We start from the raw sequence: 19,917 nt of genomic DNA on the forward strand, positions 1-19,917 counted from the left end.
TAAACATGAATTCGCACACATAAACACAGTGATACACATTTTTACTTGTATCACATGACTTGTGCTTCAGCTCAGTACTGTATTTAAAATTTTAATATTTTTCTTCATGAATTTTAAAAATTAATTTTGACATTGCAAAACCACTGCATTAATATTGTTTATTTTGATTAGTGAGGTTTTTTTTAATGCATTTGTACTTTGTGCATAACTTTTATTCTTATATTCCCACCTAGTATTTTACTGTTTCCTCAAAAAGTTATCAGACTTATGGTGTATCTATTGTTAAGTGACAATGAAAGTTAGAAGTTCATAAAATCAGTCCAACTAATATTATTTATTCATTTACTATTTTTTTTATTTGAGTCAGTATTGTGGCAACCAGAAGGCACATGAAAGATTGGGGAATGTATGACCATAATTTGGATAAGGAGTTTAAAAATGAAAACAGATATGATATAGATAGGGATTATTTTTAATTTAAAATAGTAATTCCTGGCCCTCCCTGGTGGCGCAGCGGGTTAAAGCACAGCACTGAGAATCTACAGCCGCTTCCGCATGAGTTCGATTCCCACCTACCCCGGAGGTGACCACATGGCGTGGTCACCTCTCCTGACCCGCCTGCTGCTCCCCTCAGCTGTGTACTTCGTCGATCTGCCTGTTCTGTTACCCTCTGTCTCTGGTGAAGCCTCTCACCGCCCCTGAGCCTCTGGCCTGTACCCCAGTTCTGTATGCACAAATAAATATTTAAAAAAAATAGTAATTCCCAATGTATATGCATTTAACTGGCACACATTTATTGGCTTACATAGATATACCCTATAGCAACTGCGAACTGGATGTTTCTTCATGGAACATCACTTTGAAATTCACTGGTAAAGTTAGTGGAGAAATATCTTTGTTAATGTAGGATTTTAAGAAATACCTTAAGTAATCAGGCAAAGCTCTGAGGTACTTATTAGCAGTTCTCATTTGGAAATCCTCTGCTGTATGCCTCCATTGTATAATTTTTTCTTTCTAATGTTGTTTTTTAAATGTTCTTTTGAAAATAGTTGATGCCCTATCTTATGGAGAAGTTCTTTCCATATACCAGATCCTGTTCAAAGCATTCATGTATACAATTCATTTAGATATTAAGCAGTTCTTTATTCCAACTTTACAGATGAGAAAAGTCAGGAATGGTAAAATTAAATAGCAGAGACCTATATTGCACAGTAAGCACAGAACCTCTTTTGGAACCCTAGCAGTCTGGCTCCTGATTCTGACTTACAACTGCTATACTATACTGCTGTTACATATACAAGTGTCTCTGGATATAACAGAATGGAATAGATCAACAGTATATGTATTGACTTTCTGTTGTTATTGTAATATATTGCCAAATTAATTTTTAAAAAGTTGTAGGTATAGCTCAGGTGTTTTGTATATCACTTGGTAAATGTGTTGTTTTAATATGTATCTTCTTCCTCCCTGTATAGGAGACTATATATAAGCAGTTATGGGTAGGGTAGAAGTTACAAATAAAAATGTTGGACCCATTCTAAGAAGGCAAAGGCTGATCAAGCCCCAGTAGTCATACAAAATGACTGGGAAAAAATGGTCTGAGACTGTGCTGAAAGATGATAGATTTGCCAGATGTCTACATGGCATGAGAACTATTTGTACAGACTTTATTCCAAGTCTTCTGGAAACTAAAGTGTCCATTGGCTCTGCCAAACATTATAAGGTCCTCATTGGCTTAATGAAACAAATATTAAACTGAGTTAGAACAGACTTTGTCCAAAATTGATGAACATGAAGGCAAGGGGCAAGGTACCAGGTTGAATAAAGGAGTGGGATAAAATAGTCCATGAGCCCAGGTACTTAAATGTTAGCTGTGAGAGAGCCCAGTCCAGTAAATGCTGGCTCTAGACTAAGAATTATTGGGTATGGTTTGGTGATTAGGGAATGGAAGGAGGAGAACATTTTAACTTTCTTTACTTTAACACTTTAACTTTCTTTACTTAATCACAGATCATTAGTTACTTAGTGCTGTAACCTAGTCACAACGATGATGATTTTTCACTGAGCCCCAGTGTTAGGTGTTATAAATACTAAAGCTGTTGTAACACTGATAGTGTTCTGGCTAATGTATTCCTCATATGTATGCACGTAACTGTCATTCATGTATCTGTCCATGTAGATCCAACTTACAGCAGTAGAAACATTAGCTCTGTTCTTCATGGAGCATCACTTTGAAATTCACTGGTATTGTAAATGTGATTTGACATCCAGTTTTTAAATAGTACACAAACTTTTCATTGAAGATCTATGTAATTTTTTTCTTAAAAAATCTGGGAGTAAAATATCCCTTGTGAAATACATCAATATATTTTCATTTGAAAAGATTACTTCCTTTTTCTGAGATTAAGGTCCAGTTGACTGGTTTAAGTTCTTTGTAAACCTTGATTCCCTCTCCTTGACAGTGAACAAAGAGAATTTTGAAGAATTTCACACATAGTTTAAAAATATTACTCCTTTGATGTTAGTTTTCTTCTAAAGGTCAGCCTTTTCCCTTTTATTTTAAAAATAATTTTATTTTGTGTCATAAATACTTTTTTCTCTCAGAAACTGGCCTTTTGAAAATAGATCTTAAATGTGCATTCATATATTCTGTTTTAATGCATTGTTTTAAATTTTCAGGTTCAACTTTAAAGAAGCTTCTACACACTGGAAATTCTATTAAGGTATTTATTTAGATTAAAATGCAATGGAATTTTCCATTACTCTAAAATGTAGTAATGCCACAAAGTGAAAAAATTAGTCTATATTGACACATTTTAAAACAACATAGTTTTTATTTTTTAATTAAAAAATATGGCAAATAATATTAGGGTTCTTGTTCTGATATCACAACTTATTGTGGTACACATTTTAAATATTATTAGGACAGGCCCTCCCTGGTGGTGCAGCAGGTTAAAGCACTGCACTGAGAAACTAAAGCCACTTCCGCATGGGTTCGATTCCCGCCTGCCCCGGAGGTGACCACATGGCGCGGCAGACCTCTCCTGACCCGCCCGCTGCTCCCCTCAGCAGTATACTTTGTCGATCTGCCTGTTCTGCTCCCCACTCTGTCTCTGGTGAATCCTCTCACCACCCCTGAGCCTCTGGCCTGTACCCCAGTTCTGTACGAATAAATAAATCTTAAAAAATAAATAAATAAATAAATATTATTAGGACAAATTGGAGTGGGATTCAGAGTTTAGAAATCCGAGTTCTTGTTTTGATTCTGCTGTGAACAGCTGGGGAACCACAAGTGGTGCACTTACTCTTCAAGTCCGGTTATCGTGAAAGGGAATGGATTGAGCATTCCTTTTAAAACACTAGCAGTTCTTAAAATGGGGCCAATAGTGGGGGACAGTTCACTGTCTGTGGGTTCTCACCCATGTACTAAATTTCAACACCACTCAGGCTCAGGGTAACAGTGACAGTGGGGTTTATTTAACAAATGAGATTGGGGAAGCAAAGTTTCTAAGGCCATAAATGGTCAGCTCTTCCACCCTAGAAAGTGTCTGCAGTGTTCAGTATTCCAAAATAAATGTTGCGTTCATCAGTGGAGGACTGGAGCTGGAGGCACACCAGTAAACAGTGAAACAGTGGCTAGGAGCTGGTTCATGGTGGTAGCTGAAACTGTTTGCAAGTGTGGCTGCTGAGGTAACACTAGAGCAGCCTGCAACTACATCTGAAGCACTGTGCACTGCTATATAATGCTGGACTCAGTGGCACCAGGATTTGGTGCCAGAGAACCAGAGACTGTGGACAGCTCTTTGAGATGTTGGCATATACCAACAGCGAGCAATTCTTTGAGACACTGAGTTGAGGCTAAAAGTGCTCCTTACAGATGTTATTAGAGGCAGGACTGGAGGAAAGTATAGCAGCTGGGTCTCTCTGAAGGCCTATGGAAGTCTGGAACTCTTTGGAGGCCTGGTGAACCTTGTGGAGGTTATCTGCTTGATACATTTCTCTTCAGAGAGCATCTGATGAATCCTTCCACTTTGAAGGTGGTTAAATGATTGCTTCCACTTTGAAAGTGGTCTGATGAATCCTCCTTCACTCTTGGGAGTTAGGCTCCTGACTGACTCAAACTGAAACTCACTCTGCCTCATATCTGCTTCAGGATATAACCTACAAACCTGATTCCTCTGTTTTCAATACTAAGCATAAGAATAGACCATTTAGCATTAGTTTGCTTTCCTTTTTTAATCCAAATAATTAATTCCAGGTTGAATGACAGCTGTAGAAAGCTCACACTTGACTGACCATTGAACTCAAATCTGATTGGGCCACTTAGGATCCTGGAGGTAGATATTAAAGGGAAAAAATCCTGACCTGCATTCTAATCTGTGGACACATGGCAAGAGCTGATCTTGCTGGCTCCAGGGAATAGAATATACACAGGCAGCAGACTGAGGTGGACTTGCTCAGCCCCAGCAAAGCTGCCTTGCCCGGTGGTTTCTGGGCACTCAGGGATAGAGTTACAGTTTCATGATAGAATTCATATTTTTAAAAATATTTGTTTATTTATGCAGAGGTGTATAGGTCAGAGGTGCAGGGGTGGTGAGAGGATTCACTAGAGACAGAGTGTGGAGCAGAACAGGCCGACTGATGAAGTGCACTGCTAAAGGGAGCAGTGGGTGGGCCAGGAAAGGTCTTCCCCGCCATGTGGGTCACCTTCTGGGGCAGGGATCGAACTCATGCTGAAGTGACTTTAGCTTCTTAGTGCTGTGCTTTAACTCACTGTGCCACCAGGGAGGGCCAGAATTCATATTTTAATAGAATCTTCTTATAGTTAAAATATTATCAGCTTACTCTATGTTGATTATTGGTCTTAGTTGTATTTAGCAAAATATAATTGACATAAAAAATTGGAGACTGGTGACAGATTTTTGTAGAAACTTTCCTTAATTTAATATAATTTGACTAGGTATTTATCGAGCTGCCTGTCACTGCAAACTAAATGTATTCAGCAACATTCCCACTCATTTTACCTGCTTAGGGAGGCATGAGGGTTTATGCAAAGGAGAGGTAGAATTGGTGGTCTTGTCTGGAAATGCACCATAGAATCCACTCAGTTAATGTGGGTAGCACTGTCACCTGAGTCGGTGTCTGTTTTGGTGTATTTCATTTGTATGGGAAGTCAGCCGAACCCTTTCTTTTCTTTCTGTTTTTTTTTTTTTTTTGGGGGGGGGTAAGGGTGGGAGTGGGTGTGTGTCATTTTCCCCTTCCTTTTGACTTACCTGCAGAGCCTAATGCTCTGGAAGTCAGGACTACATTGATGTACGTAAAGGGAGGTCAGGCAGTTTCTCAGTTGCCTACCTTTGGAGCTCACTACATCTTTCAGTTGTGTCTGAGATTTAAAATACTTAACTTCTTTAATTACTGAAATCTTTTCAGTCATTTACGAATATAGATACGGAGATACCTGTGGATCTCCTCCAGGGCAAGCGGGAATTGAACTCATGCAGAAGTGGCTTTAGCTTCTCAGTGCAGTGCTTTAACCTGCTGCACCACCAGGGAGGGCCTTTAGTAGTATCTTTTACTTCTAGTTTTCCTTTTCTTAGAACTTATATATTACATTACATTTCTAAAAATTCATATAGGATTTTAATTTCATTGCCTTAATTTTTTTGTTTTTAGATAAGATGTGAAGGAATTAGGCTGTTTCTCTTGTGGCTTCAAGCACTTCAAACAAACTGTGCAGAAGAACAGGTGCTGATTTTTGCTTGCCTTGTGCCGGGTTTCCCAGCAATCATGTCATCCAAAGGCCCCTGTACACTGGAGACACTCATCAGTCCTAGCCCTAGTGTAGCTGATGGTGAGTAATGTCAGCACATCTTAAGGTTGAAATTACCTTGAAAAATTCATTGGTTTGTCCTTTTCTTGAATAAAAATAATCTGAATTTCATAGGAGGGTTCCAAATGGCAATTATTCTGAAGAATAATTATTCTTCTGTTCATGTTATAATAGATTCTTACAAGCTATAAAATTTAAAGATATCAAAGGCATATTTTATGTTAAATGATGACAGGAGAAACTTACTGAAGAATAAGTAAGAGTAAGCAGGAATGGAAGGGAGGAGATAGTGGAAAACAGAGACACATCGTATGTCTGAAGTATTTTTGCAACTGTTGAAATTTAAATTACCATGCAAAACTTCTGTATTGTCCTCTTCCACAATCCACATATTGTTTCATACATGTGGACATTGATCTGTTTACCCAGGCACTTTTGCCAGGCATATGTTTTCATGCAGCAAACACAGGACAGAGTGGCCACATGGAACTATTAGTGGCAGCCATTTGTGTTCCTTGAGTTTTCAAAGGACTTTTCTCATAGAGTTATTGTTATTGCTGTGTAATTAACCAGTATTTGATCTTTGGCTGGCCAAAGCAGATTTAAAAGGGAAAAGAATGGTTTAGTGGGTGAGGTTACCACATGGGCATCTGTTCCATTTTCCAAGCCTTTCATACACAATAGCTTGGAGTTCCATGTTAGCAGTTCTAATGTATGGGTAGGTGTATTTTGATGGAGGCCATTTTTAAAATCCATTTTAAAATGTTCTATTCTGCAGCAAAGATATATCCAGAGGAAATCTCTCCACTCCTGCCCACTGTATCAGGGGAAAAGATCCCTGAGGACCAAACATGCTTTTTCCTTCAAATACTGTTGAAATATATGGTTATTCAGGTAAGAGCAAAATCACGTATCATTTAGTGGTAGTCTTATTTTCAACAAGAAGGAGGAAAATTTCCTCCTTTCTCCTTGTATATCCATATTTTTTGTTTGCCTTTTTCTGCGAGGTGACTTTATGTGATCTTACACTAAATGTGGCCTGTGGGCAGTTGTTGGGTCACTGCAGCAAAGACCAGGTGTATAGACTATTTCATGTGTCTATGTTTTATGTTGGGAGCCTGCTATCCTAATTGGAGCTAGAGGTTTTGGGGTGTTTGCAGAGCATTTACTCTGCATATGGTGCTCCAGGATGTTAGAAGTTCTGCAAACAGAACTTCTTTCCAGAATTGACTACTGTTCTCTGAGGACATACTGGCTTGTGCGTATGTTTCCTGCTAACCAGGAAAACTTGTTTTCAGCGGTATCTTATTAATCTGTATAAGCAAAAACACAATTGTGTGCTGTTTTCTTGTTCTTTTGTTCATATCTTTAATAAACGCTTGGAGGCTGGGAGAGTGAACAGCAGAGCTGCTCTCTATAGCACTCTCCCTAGCCACCCCCGCTACAGCCTATTCATTTAGATGCTGAGTCTTTGTTGATAGCAGAGAACTTCATTGGCTGTCACGACTGCAGCAGTTTTAAACTATTTTTGTCTTTTTAGACTTCCCCTACCTGTAATACCTATATTAGCTTATATTAGCTAGACAAGACTCTGTGTGTGTGTGTGTGTGTGTATGGGGGTGGGGGTTGGGAGTAGTCCCAGAGGCTGAGCGTATAACAGGGATAGGCAGTACAGGCAGGAAGATTTGATCAAAAGCTTATGTAATTATCAACATGCCTTCTTTAGATTATGTATTTCTTACCCGTGTATTTAGCAACTCAATACAGAACCAAAAGCATTCGTTTATGATTTAAATAAGTAATTTATTATGACTTTGATATATTTCTTTCTCATATATTTAGCAATCAGTGTAGAACTGAAAACATTCATTTATGATTTAAACAAGTAATTTATTATGACTTCAGTATATTTCAGAACATTGTTATGGATAGAAAAAAAAACTACTGATCTTTTTCTCAGTGCTTTTGTCCCCTGAAGAGTTCTGGGTGTAGTTTAGTCTCTGTCCTTCTCTTTAAAACGGAGCTGATGTTGATCTCTGCCAGGTCTACTTCCATAACTCATGTTTTGTCGTATCACTGCTGAGATAAATTTCAGTTGATTTTTTTCAGTCCTTAGTGAAAACACTTTTTATATCATACTCATATTTGTTTTTAATTATTTTTGTCATCTTTTGAGTATTTAAATGGGATTTCTTCATAAACTTTTCAATATTATTTGTCAAGTTTTAATTTATTTAGGATAGGAGTTTTAATAATTTAACAGCAATTTAGTTGAGTATTTACTTGGAATGTAAATGTGCGTTTTCTTTTCCACATACTATTCAAAGGCTGCAAGCTTGGAGTGGAAGAATAAGGAGAATCAAGATACTGGTTTCAAATTTCTTTTTACATTGTTTCGAAAGTATTATCTTCCTCATTTATTTCCATCCTTTACTAAGTTAACAAACATCTACAAACCTGTACTTGGTAAGTATTGGTTGAAGCTTGGATAGAGATGTCTGCAGGAAAGCTGTTTTGTCTTTCAAAGTTACCTTTATTTTTAAGTAAAATAGTTGTCTTATTCTTACTTTAATGATATTATTTGTGCCTCTAAGGTGTATCATAATTTAAAGTAATAAAGGGGAACCATGTTTCCTACACTCAGGAATAATTTAAAAACAGCCCCCTCCCAACCTTCAAAATTCTGAACTCAAAGATATAGAGAATAGGTGATTGCCAGTGTGTGTGTGTGTGTGTGTGTGTGCGCGCGCGCGCGCACGTGCATGCGTGTAGGTACAAGGGTGGTCAAAAGATACAAGCTTCTAATTATAAAAGAAATCAATCATAGGGATGTCATCTTTAATATGACTGTAATTAGAAGTAGTTTCATATTTGAATTTGCTCACAGAGTAAATCTTGAAAGTCTTCATCACAGGGAAAAAGGCTCTAAGCTAGGTATGTGGACAGTGTTAACCAATACAAATATTTCATCATTATGTGGTACTTCTAAAACTAGTATAATTATTAATATGTCTCAATTTTAAAAATACTATTCCTTTAAAAAATACTATTCCTTTTAAAAAAGAAATAATTAAAAATGTATGATTTTTGTATACTTACATTTAAAATACTTAAATGTAAGAAAAGTTTGCATTTCCTGAAGTCTTTCCCTATGGGTGGTGGGGTTAGTAACCGCACTGATCTTGACCAGTGGTAGCCCGCCTGGCTATGCATCTGCTCATACTATGCCTTTTTTGTTATGCTGACCATTCCTCTGACAGCTACCATTGGCCACCACTTATGCAGAAGCATAGTTTTGAGTGATTGAGCAATCTAGAAATGGGAAGCCCTAGAGGCTTCTAAATACCCAGAAAATATCGGTATTTAGAATTTAGCTTTTAAAAGTGTCCATCTTTGAGAAATGAGGGCTCACAGAACTGAAGCATCCTTAGTGTGAGGAGGGAGGGGGTCAAATTTCTTTTAATTTGTTAGAACAGATAAAATTAATTCAAATGAAAAACCAAGAACAGTTTTTGAGAGGGGAACAGCATTTTTACTAATATGAAAAACTATTCCGTTGCCTATATGAGTATATGTATGTGTAAGTATATGTATTTCATGTGTATACGTCTTTAAGACTAATTTTTGATATTATAAGTAGTTTAAATTCATTGTAGAAAGCATGGTATATTATTAAGATTCATAGATTAAAAGTTATTATGGAAAATTTTCTGACTTATACAGGTACCTGCAGGTAGTAAAAATAGGTAAGAAAGTTAGACTGACAGCAAGTAGCATATCAAATACAATACTATGTTATTTTAACATTAATTGTAAAATTTATAGAATGAGAAATAAACTTCTTATTAATTCTTTGGAAATGGTAGATCTGATAACTCAAAGATGAAACAAGACTTTCTGACTTCTATTAAACATGAAATACCTTAAAGTGATTCTGTTTCTTTGGATTCATCTAAAGGGAAATGGCTGTAAAACCAAAGTTCATTGGTTTTCATCAGTGCAGTGTTAGATGATAAAATCCTAAGATAGATGAAAAATGTTTATACATGCTTTTATATTTGTTCTAGTGATAAAATAAGGTTAAATTAGGTGTTGCATTTGTGTGGAGTTTTATCACAGTACAGTCTTTGTACTGTACTATACATTCTTCTGTTAATTTGTCAAATTTGATAAAAAGAATTATTAATGTAGTTTTATATAGATTTATGCCATGGTTGTAAGTAAACAAAACAAATTCTTTTTGGTTAGAATGCATGGTGGAACCATAAATAAGCTCACCAATTGCCATTTTAAAATCATTTTAATTCTTTAATCTTAATGTGTCTTCAAACAACCAAATGTATGTGTATTTAATTGGAAACTGAATGGTTTTAGGGGCTACATGTGTTCATATTTGCTAACCTGTTCATGTGTTCTTTGTTCTGCCAGATATCCCCCATTTCAGACCAAAGCCAGTGTACATTACTACAACTCGAGACAATGAAAACATCTACAGTACAAAAATTCCTTACATGGCAGCTCGTGTTGTTTTTATTAAATGGATTGTAACTTTCTTTTTGGAAAAAAAGTATCTAACTGCAGCACAGAACACTAAAAATGGAGTTGATGTATTGCCTAAAATCATACAGGTATGGCATTCATCATCTTTTATCTCTTAATTCTTAAGTAACAACACACACTGCCATATACCAAAATTATTGATTATTAGTGTTGTTGGTTCTCATAGTTGTTGATGCTGGAGAGTCAGTTTTACTTTATCACTACTATCCTTAGTAGTGCTCAGCTTTGGAGGAAGCTGAATTAAAAGCATTTGCTTTGCTTTACAGCATTGTAATTACTAGGTAATACAGGGGTGGGGGGACAATGAAGTAGACATTGTGAGAAAATGACCCTAGGACCTGGAAAGTTCTAGGAGTCATGCAGGTGGTCCATGGAATGGACTTGTGGGATTACCAGGTACCCTCTAGCTAGGGCAAGGAGCCTCTAGATCATCAACTACGGATTTTGGAGTTTGTTGTTGGACAATTTCAGACTACCTGGAAGAGTAGACTACCTGTTTTCATGGTCTTTGGTGAAGTCTTTCTTATAGGTCTTGTGGTGCCTTTTTTTTCTTACTGATCAGATACAAACAGGGCTTTCCCAACAGACTGAGTTGCTGGACTTTGTACTCGCTAGAGCACCATCACTGTGGAAGTGAGAGAACAATGTGATTTTGTGTGTTTTATTTTGTTGTCCCCAAAACTGGGACATAGAGTACGGTCTACCTTGTTGGAGGACCACCAAATTGAGGTCCAGTGCACATGGCCCCATTGTGAGAATTGACAGAAGAGCTAGAGAAGGTATTTGTTTTCTTGAAGGAGTATGGTTGCTGTAAGAATAATGAAATATTTGCTGAAAGAAAAGTACCTTAAATTTCTTAATGTGAAAATGTAATAGGTAGCTAACAATGTCAGTGCTCACTGCTTAGAACAAAATTGGCTTTCTGTAGAAATAGCTTATAACACTAGGTCAAAAAAGGAAATAGATAAAAATTAGAAATTAGTAGATAAGTCCTGAAGATGGGTCTAGATTTATCTTGCAAATATTAGGTGTCCTCATTTAGCCTGACCCTGAGAGGGAGCAAGTCTCAGTGTGAACTGTGGGTTGAGAGGAAACCAGGGTAGAAGGGAGGGTTAAGGGGAAGGATTAAGTGGCAGCCTGTATCATGCAATTTCCTGAACCTTGGCATCACAGGCCTGGTCTAAACAGATACGTCTGTTTCACTGATTAAGGCTTCACCATATGCCAAAGCAGTAAAAGTCATCTTTGTGTTTATCACTGGAATCAACGAATACTAAATAATAGTTGAGAATTCCAGCTTGATTGTAGTGGGTAGAAAATGAACTTCTCTCTTTGGTGGATTATTCACTTCTTAGTATTAATTCCTTCATGAAAGAGAGAAGTGATGAGTATATTTGGATTATCAGTTTGTTTTACGTATCATTACTTAACTCTAAATGTCTGTGAAAACATATATATTTTTAGTAATCAGCCTTTATGGAGGGAGTATAGATTAGAGGAAGCTAAAACAGGCATTTTTAAAAAAGAATTATGTATGCACACAGAACTGGGGTACAGGCCAGAAGTACAGGGGTACTGAGAAGATTCACCAGAGACAGAGTGGGGAGCAGAACAGGCAGGTTAACTGAAATACACTGTTGAGGGGAACAGCAGGTGGGTCAGGAGAGGTCTGCTGCATCATGAGCAGGGGATTGAATTCGTGCTGAAGTGGCTTTAGCTTCATAGTGCTGTGCTTTAACCTGCTACACCATCGGGGAGGGCCCAAGACAAGCATTTTTTAAGAAATCTACTTTTTATTTTATCTATGATGGAAATCCATCTTTGTTTTCATTCTCTTTTATTTGGGTCCCTTAAACATAATTGTTTATGTACATTGCTTCAGTTATCTATGGTGGACTGCATATGAATGACCTCAATATTTAGTGGCATTAAATAGAAACCTTTTCATCAGATTATATATTTTATTCTTTGCGTAAGGAATTTAGGCAGTGTTTGGTGGATTTAACCAAGATCAATAGGTGGTGATATTCACTTCTTGGCTGGTGGGTTTGGTGTGTCAAAGACCACTTCTTTCACACTTCCCTCTTGCAGGGAGTGGGGGCACTTGGACTGTGTTCATTTGGGCCTCCCTTTCCAGGTAGTCTCTGTGCCAGGATAATTGAATTTCTTCCTTAGTTTCTTAGAGCTCCACAAGCAAATATTTCCTGAGATGAGAAGAGGTATAATGATCAACTTCTTGTCCTAGACCTGAAGCTGGCACAGTTCTCTTCCACTGTTCTGTTGGTTAACTCAGTCACATAGTTCATGTGGATCAAATGGAGGGTACTTAGACATCTCCTTTGTTGGAAGAAACATTGAAGAATGTGGTAGCCATTTTCAATTTGCTACATATGTATATATTTTTTTTCTTTCAACCTGTGGGCAAAATGGGAGTTATTGGTAAAAGTATCATGGTTGTTAAAATACAAGACATTAGTCTTAATTTATATATGTACATATATTGCTTATATATACTGTATATAGTACTCAGACTACATACATGCACACACACACACATATATAGACTATACACACACACACACATACACACAGAAACCCAACAAAATCCACATGCGTTAAGTAATTTGTCTTATAGGTAGAAATGTCTTATGATACTGATTTTGGGTTGTTATTTATACCATTCTCATCTCATCCTTAGGTCATTTCTACTGAAGATTCAAATAAAAATGTGAAATTAAATAAAATTTTTTCTGTGGAAGATAGTTGACCCATTAAAATGATGAAATAATTTCTATAGGGTAGCTTATTTCACATTTTGACAGTGCTTTTGATGAGTCACATAGACTCAATTGCTAAAGCATAAAGAAGAAATGTATTATAAATACAATCTTCCATTAATTTTGCCTAGCAATTACTATTTGGATATCAGTTTTGCTTTTAAACAGTCCTTGATAGTTACTGAAATTACTGTCTTGGGTTGCTCCTATATTATCATTTCTTGCAAAAAATATTCACAGTAGGTAGAATTTAAAGGTATTTGCTTATATATTTTTGACACTTTAAAGAATAATAGTGGAATTTATTAAAATGAAGCAAAATTACACATATATTTTGCTTAGACGGAACATTTAATTCCATGGGGAAATAAGAGCAGAAATCAGTGTTAAACTTCTGAGTCATTGCATGAGTTATTTTATTTCTTTGTGCTTCTAAAGGCTTGTAAATATTTATGGTTTTATAAATATTTTAGTGAAGTTGAATCTGAGACTCTGAATATAAAACTCAGATCAAGGTTGCGTTCATAAAATGTTCCTTAAAGATCTTGGCACTCTTCCACAAGGTGTTCCTTAGTCTTATGAATTGAGTGCTGCTTCCCAATATTGTGGCTGTAAAAATTCCAATGAATTTTCAAATTTCTGTGACCATAGAGTAAATGCTGAAGTGTAGAGATGAAATGTGGTAATGTAAACTTAATACACCTTAATTTATTCTTAATTTACAAATGTAAATTGAAACTTTTGGTTTGATAAAGTTTTATAGCCTGCTTCAATACAATAATTGAATAGTTTTTATAAATTGAATTGTCTTTATCAACATACTATATATGATTTTGGGGTGTAAATTCACACCATTTCATATATATGTTGTGTTGCCACACCCACCACCAAAGTACCCACTATCTTTGACTAGAGACCATAGTTATAGTAGTTTTTTTCTAGTAAGATAATGCAAAGGGAATAGGGCTAATGGTGATTTAGAAAATTTTAAGTATAGGTCTTGAAGCTGCTGTACCATGAATAGTACTGGCCTTCAGCTTGCTGTCAAGTGATAGTTAACAAATGTTCTTTAAAAGAAGGACAGTCTTAAATTTTACATGGGTGAAGTGGGGAATGGGATCAAAAAAGTGTGTGTGGGGGGAATGCACTAGACTGTGGTGATGGCACACGGGTGATTTGGTGATGGGAAGCCCATGGGGATTACAGCTGAGATGGAAAAAGGCACAAAATGATGTAAAAACAAGCTATTATAATAATAATAATAAATCATTTACAGTCCTTTTCACACACACACACACACACACACACACACACACAAGAAGGACACTCTTGTTTGCAAGGTGTTCTTGAGTGTTGAAGAAGATCACTGAGCAGTGGTGATAACTTTCTTCCAGACTGTTGGTGGTGGTTCGGTGCAAGAGAAGGCAACAGAGCTGGATGGTAGTGGACCTATGGAGCAGGACAAAAACCATTCTAACAGCAGCACCTTGTCTGACCGAAGACTCAGCAACTCCAGCCTTTGTAGCATTGAAGAGGAGCATCGAAGCGTGTATGAAATGGTGCAGCGGATTCTCTTGTCAACACGAGGTTATGTCAATTTTGTGAATGAAGTTTTTCGCCAGGTTAGTGTGTGTGTGTATGTTATAAGTTTATGAAATTGAAAAAACTTATTGTCTCCTTGGGGACATCAACTGCTTGTCCATTGTCAAAAATTACTGTGGCTTTGGATTCCCAATAAAGCTTCTTGTCCAGACCTTGCTTCTGAATTCCACACTTGCCTCTTAAAATGCCCGCCTGTTATAGCTGACATTCTTAATGATAACAGTGGTATCTTAATGATAACAAAGCTGCAGATTAACCTGTTTACCCCTTAAGATGAACTTCTTCTGGCTTGACTGCTTCCCCCCCATTTCATTTATTTACTTTTTAATTAAACTTTTTATTTTGTTACATCATTGTTTTTGTACAGCATTTGATCTCTCCCCTCATGTGTAATCCTCATAACTGGTTTTTTTTTTTTTTTTTTGTGCCTCTTATTTTAAACCTCCTGGATTCCCGTCCCGCTCTCCCTATGACCAGGCACTGGGCGAGTCATGCAGAACACTTTTTCACTTTCTTCCTCTTCATTTTTATGAATACAGCTCCTCGGATGCCACACTCCACTGTGGAACCACATATTTCCTAAGTCTTTCCTTTTGAATCTAAAAATGTAGACATCATGCTACCAAAACTCTTCTTTTATCATAATGGCCATGATTTCAAAATTGTCCCTACTGCCTCCATTAAGTTTGCCATAGCCATACTCCTGTTGTGCATATAGAAGGCACTTGGAAACAGCTTTATTTGACTTTAATGACAGTAATGTGCCAAATAGTAATATGATTTTGTCTGACCTGCTCCACTATACCTGTATAGTGAGAAGATAGCCATAGACAATATGTAACAAACAAACATGGCTGCTCTGTCATAACACTGTATTTGCAAAAATCAATTGGCAGTCTGGATTTGGATTGTACAACATAGTTTATAGGCCCTGACCTACATATAGTAGTGTTTTAACTTCTTAGACACATAGGATAATATCAGACCAGGTACATTATAGAACTTTTAAATTTTGCATAAGAGATACTTACTAAATTGACGTGGTTTTACCTTAACTGAGTAATTGTTGATTTATTATACACACTTTTCTATCTGCTTCCATTATTGGTGTTCCACCCTGATAATAGTGTGCTCTAAATTCAAAATGCAATCTAGTACCTTATTTATAATAGTTATGAGGCATCTTTATATCATGAAGCTCAAAAACATTTACATTTAGTAATTAATCAAATTAACTTGAAAGCATGTATATGAAATTTAAAATGTGAGTACTGGGTATTGTTAAAATGCTAAAATAGAAACATTTGGGGAAAGGTGCATGGGTTTCAGCACTACTTTCCATTGGCCTCTCTTGGTCAATGATGCATTTTTCTTTTAACAAAGACAAAATATGATGATTTACATAATAATTTATTTTTCAATTTCAAATTACTCAAGGACTGTTTAAAGCTAAAGATTATTGAAGTTTAAAATATACATCAGGACTTGCACATTCTTAGTGAGGAAATAGGATGCATGTGTACACCACAGAACAGTGCAAGACAGCAGATAATCAGGTATCCAGGTTGGAGATGAGGGAATAAATGCTGATTATGGGCCAGTCACCTCAGATGGTTTAGTGAGCTGACGGTAGTAGAAGTAGATAGTAACTGAAGGAAGACAAGATTTGACAAACTTGACCACAACTTCAAACAACTGCTCCCTGCAGTAGGGAGGATAGATGGTGGTAGAGTGCTGTGGGTGTTGCACTTCTGGTCCCTGGCCTCTTCCACTGGAAACTTCTAACTTGTGTTTTTCAGACTACCTGCTGTGACCATTTGTTGGTCAAACATTTGTTGATATTTAAAATAATAATGAAATGAGATAGGATAAAACAAAGTATTTCACAGTGCAATGAACATGGCGAGGATTATATTTCTTTGTGTGATTTCTGATTTATTTATGTACATTCTATGCATACCAATGTATATAATCTGAAAAATGTCTTAGCTTATGGTGTGAAAAATTTGATGCACTGCTCTAAAGAAGCATTAGATTTTACCTTAAAGAACAACTTTTTTAAAAAAATAAGATAACATTTATTAGTTTAATAAAGACTATGTAATTTATAGAAAAGAGCAAGAACAAGTCACTAAAACACTGCCACCTTTGTACCTGCTATTAATGTGAGAAGAGCATCATTCTAGGTTTTCTGTGGTCCGTATGTCTGTTGGCCTTGAGGGCTGGAAGGTTAGAGAGAGGTCAACAGAGAAAAGAGATGGTTAGACTGGATGTAAACAGACAGAAGGCAGCTTGGCAGACTGACAAATGGGGACATTTTCACTGAGCTGATAGACATGAATAAATTGATAGGCAGCATAGAGTAGCCAGGTGGATAAAGGTAGGCAAGCTAGACAAGAAGGTATTAAGCAGGAAGGAATAACTGCATGGGCAGATAGGTTTAGACAGAGTACTAGAGTGGGAGTACAGGACTAAAATGATAACTTTATGATGGGATCTTTATTCTTTTTATTATGACAGTTTATTTTTACATCATTTTGTGCCTTTTTCCATCTCAGTTGTAATTCCTGTGGACTTCCCATCACCAGTTCACCTGTGTGCCATCGCCATAGTCCCATGCAAGCCCCTCTATTTTGAAATTTTGTTTTTAAATCCTAATTTTTAATATTTTTCCCTTAGGGTCCTTGAAATGTTTTTTATAACATTTATTTATATAGTTTACATCATTGTTCATTTTTGTACAATATTTGCTTTCTCCTCTCAGGTGTAGTCCCCATAGAATTCCCACCACCAATTCACCCGTGCACCATCGCCATAGTCCCTTGTGCTCCTCCCTCCCCAGTTTTGATCTCTCTCCCTCCTTCTCCCCTGCAGAATGTTGCTGTTTTGTAGTTGTCTGTCAATTTTCTTTTGCTTTTGTTTTTAATTTTCCCTGATCCCTTATTTGTTTCCCCTATATTCCTCTTATAAGTAAAAGCATCTGATATTTTCTTTATCCTTCTGATTTATTGCACTGAGCATAAACCCTTCTAGTTCCATCCATGTTGCTGTGAATGACAAGAGTTTATATTTTTTGATTGCTGAGTAGCATTCCATTGTGTCCATAGTGGTTGGACCAATTTGCATTCCCACCAGCAGAGTGGGAGATTTTCTTTTTCTTCATTTCCTTGCCAAAAATTAGCTTTTGCAAGTTTTTTTTTTTTTTTTTTGTATGGACCATTCTCACTGGGGTACAGTGGTATCTCATTGTGGTTTTGATTTGCATTTCCTTGATTATAATATAAGTGATGTTGAACATTTTTTCATATACTTGTTGGCCATTTGCATTTCCTTTCTGGTAAAGAGTCTTTTTTTTTTTTTAATCTCTTCTTTTTTTTTTTTTTTTTTTAAATGAAAAGGAACTTTAATACAGTGAGTATACAACACAGAAGACAAAGAATATAAATCAAACACCCGAAGTTAACCATCCCCTTGTGGGCAAAACTCAACCCAAAAGGGATTGGTCCAAAGCAAGGCCTGAAAGCCTGCCACAAGCCTAAAGCACCTTCTGGCCGGTACCCATAGAAAAGGGTCAGAAATGGCCAGGCAAATCTGGGAGGAAAAGAGCAAAATCAAAATCAATATAAACACAGCCACTTCCCTACAGGTATTTCATCCACATCTGCCTTAGACAATCCAGGGTCAGGAAACAAGCACGGTTTCTTCATCACATGCTTGCTGCTCCATGTGGCTTTCTTAGGTTTCCTTCTAGCTTGCCATCCTGCTACCTCTCTCTTCTGTCCATTTTTGACCTAAGTTTTAATTCTTTAAGTGCACGTTCAATAAACAGTTCTGAATGGAATTTTACTTGAATTGAAAAGATTAAAAATAAATAAAGTGAAACTGAAGGAATTGTTAAAATTCAAAAAATACTCCTTTGCCACAGAAATTTTAATTGCTAAAATATTTGTCTATAAGATTTTAATTACATTAAAATATTGAAGTGACATTTTAATTACATGCTATAATTTAGATAGCATTTGTTGATTTCTTCTGAAATAAGAAGAAAACAGGAGCCTTGTATTCAGCCTCTCCATCTGATTTCATTATATTATAAATCTGTATTTGCAGTCATTTTGGAATCTTAGTGTTCAGAGTTTAGTCTTGGTCCTATATTTAGATAAATTAATTTCACCTCCTGTTCAGAGTCTTAAAATACTTGCTTTGATTGACTTCTTGGCTTACCATCCTTTTATTATTGAGAGGTGTTTCCAGGGTGTCTTTTCCAGAAGTTCTATTTTTTTTTCTCTTTCTATTTTTTTTTATTATATGTATTAGTTTATTTTTACATCATTTTGTGCATTTTTCCATCTCAGTTGCAATCCCCTTGGGCTTCCCATCACCAAATCACCCATGTGCCATCACCACAGTTCAGTGCATTTCCCTCCCCCCACTGTTTTTTATCCCATTCCCCACTCCACCCCCACAAAATGTCTCTGGTATATAGCTGTTCATCATTATCATTATTTTCTCGCCTGGTCAGTTATATTCCTGCAATCAGAGAAACCATCCGGTATTTTTCCTTTTCTTTCTGGCTTATTTCATTAAGCATGATCTTTTCCAGTTCCGTCCATGTTGCTGCAAAAGACATGTGTTTCTTTTTTTTTGGTTTCTGAGTAATATTCCATTGTATATATGTACCACATCTTTTTAATCCAGTTATCTATTTTTGGGCATTTGGGCTGTGTCCATGTCTTTCCAATTGTAAATAAAGCAGCAGTAAACATGGGGGTGTAGGTATCTTTTTGAATCAGTGTTTTTGTGTCTTTTGGGTAGATACATAGGAGTGGGAGTGCTGGGTCCTAGGGAAGCTCCATGTTTAGCAGTTTGAGGAACCTTCAAACAGTTTTCCATAGTGGTTGTACTAGTTTGCATTCTTACCAGCCATACAGGAGAGTTCCTTTTTCTCCACATCCTTGCCAACATTTGTTGTTGGTAGTTGTTTGAAGATGTGCCATTCTCACTGGGGAGAGGTGGTATCTCATTGTGGTTTTAATTTGCATCTCCCTTATGACGAGTGATGTTGAACATTTTTTCAAATGCTTGTTGGCCATCTGCATTTCCTCTTTGGAGAAGTGTCTTTTTAGCTCTTCTGCCCATTTTTTGATG

General features: G+C 36.6%; 1 protein-coding gene across 1 annotated transcript in view; it reads left to right on the plus strand.

The window, feature by feature from the left end:
- The window catches only part of RALGAPA2 (Ral GTPase activating protein, alpha subunit 2 (catalytic)), a 285,916-nt gene that overhangs the window by 56,826 nt on the left and 209,173 nt on the right, over window positions 1–19,917 (plus strand). The window contains exons 5-10 of the mRNA XM_012728090.1: window positions 2,680–2,723; window positions 5,674–5,851; window positions 6,609–6,724; window positions 8,158–8,296; window positions 10,259–10,458; window positions 14,562–14,789. Of these exons, the coding sequence (XP_012583544.1) occupies window positions 2,680–2,723; window positions 5,674–5,851; window positions 6,609–6,724; window positions 8,158–8,296; window positions 10,259–10,458; window positions 14,562–14,789 (905 nt within the window). The remainder of the gene's footprint in view (window positions 1–2,679; window positions 2,724–5,673; window positions 5,852–6,608; window positions 6,725–8,157; window positions 8,297–10,258; window positions 10,459–14,561; window positions 14,790–19,917) is intronic.

This window comes from Condylura cristata, unplaced genomic scaffold (assembly GCF_000260355.1).
Source record: "Condylura cristata isolate star-nosed mole 26May11 unplaced genomic scaffold, ConCri1.0 scaffold00022, whole genome shotgun sequence".
NCBI lineage: Eukaryota > Metazoa > Chordata > Mammalia > Eulipotyphla > Talpidae > Condylura > Condylura cristata.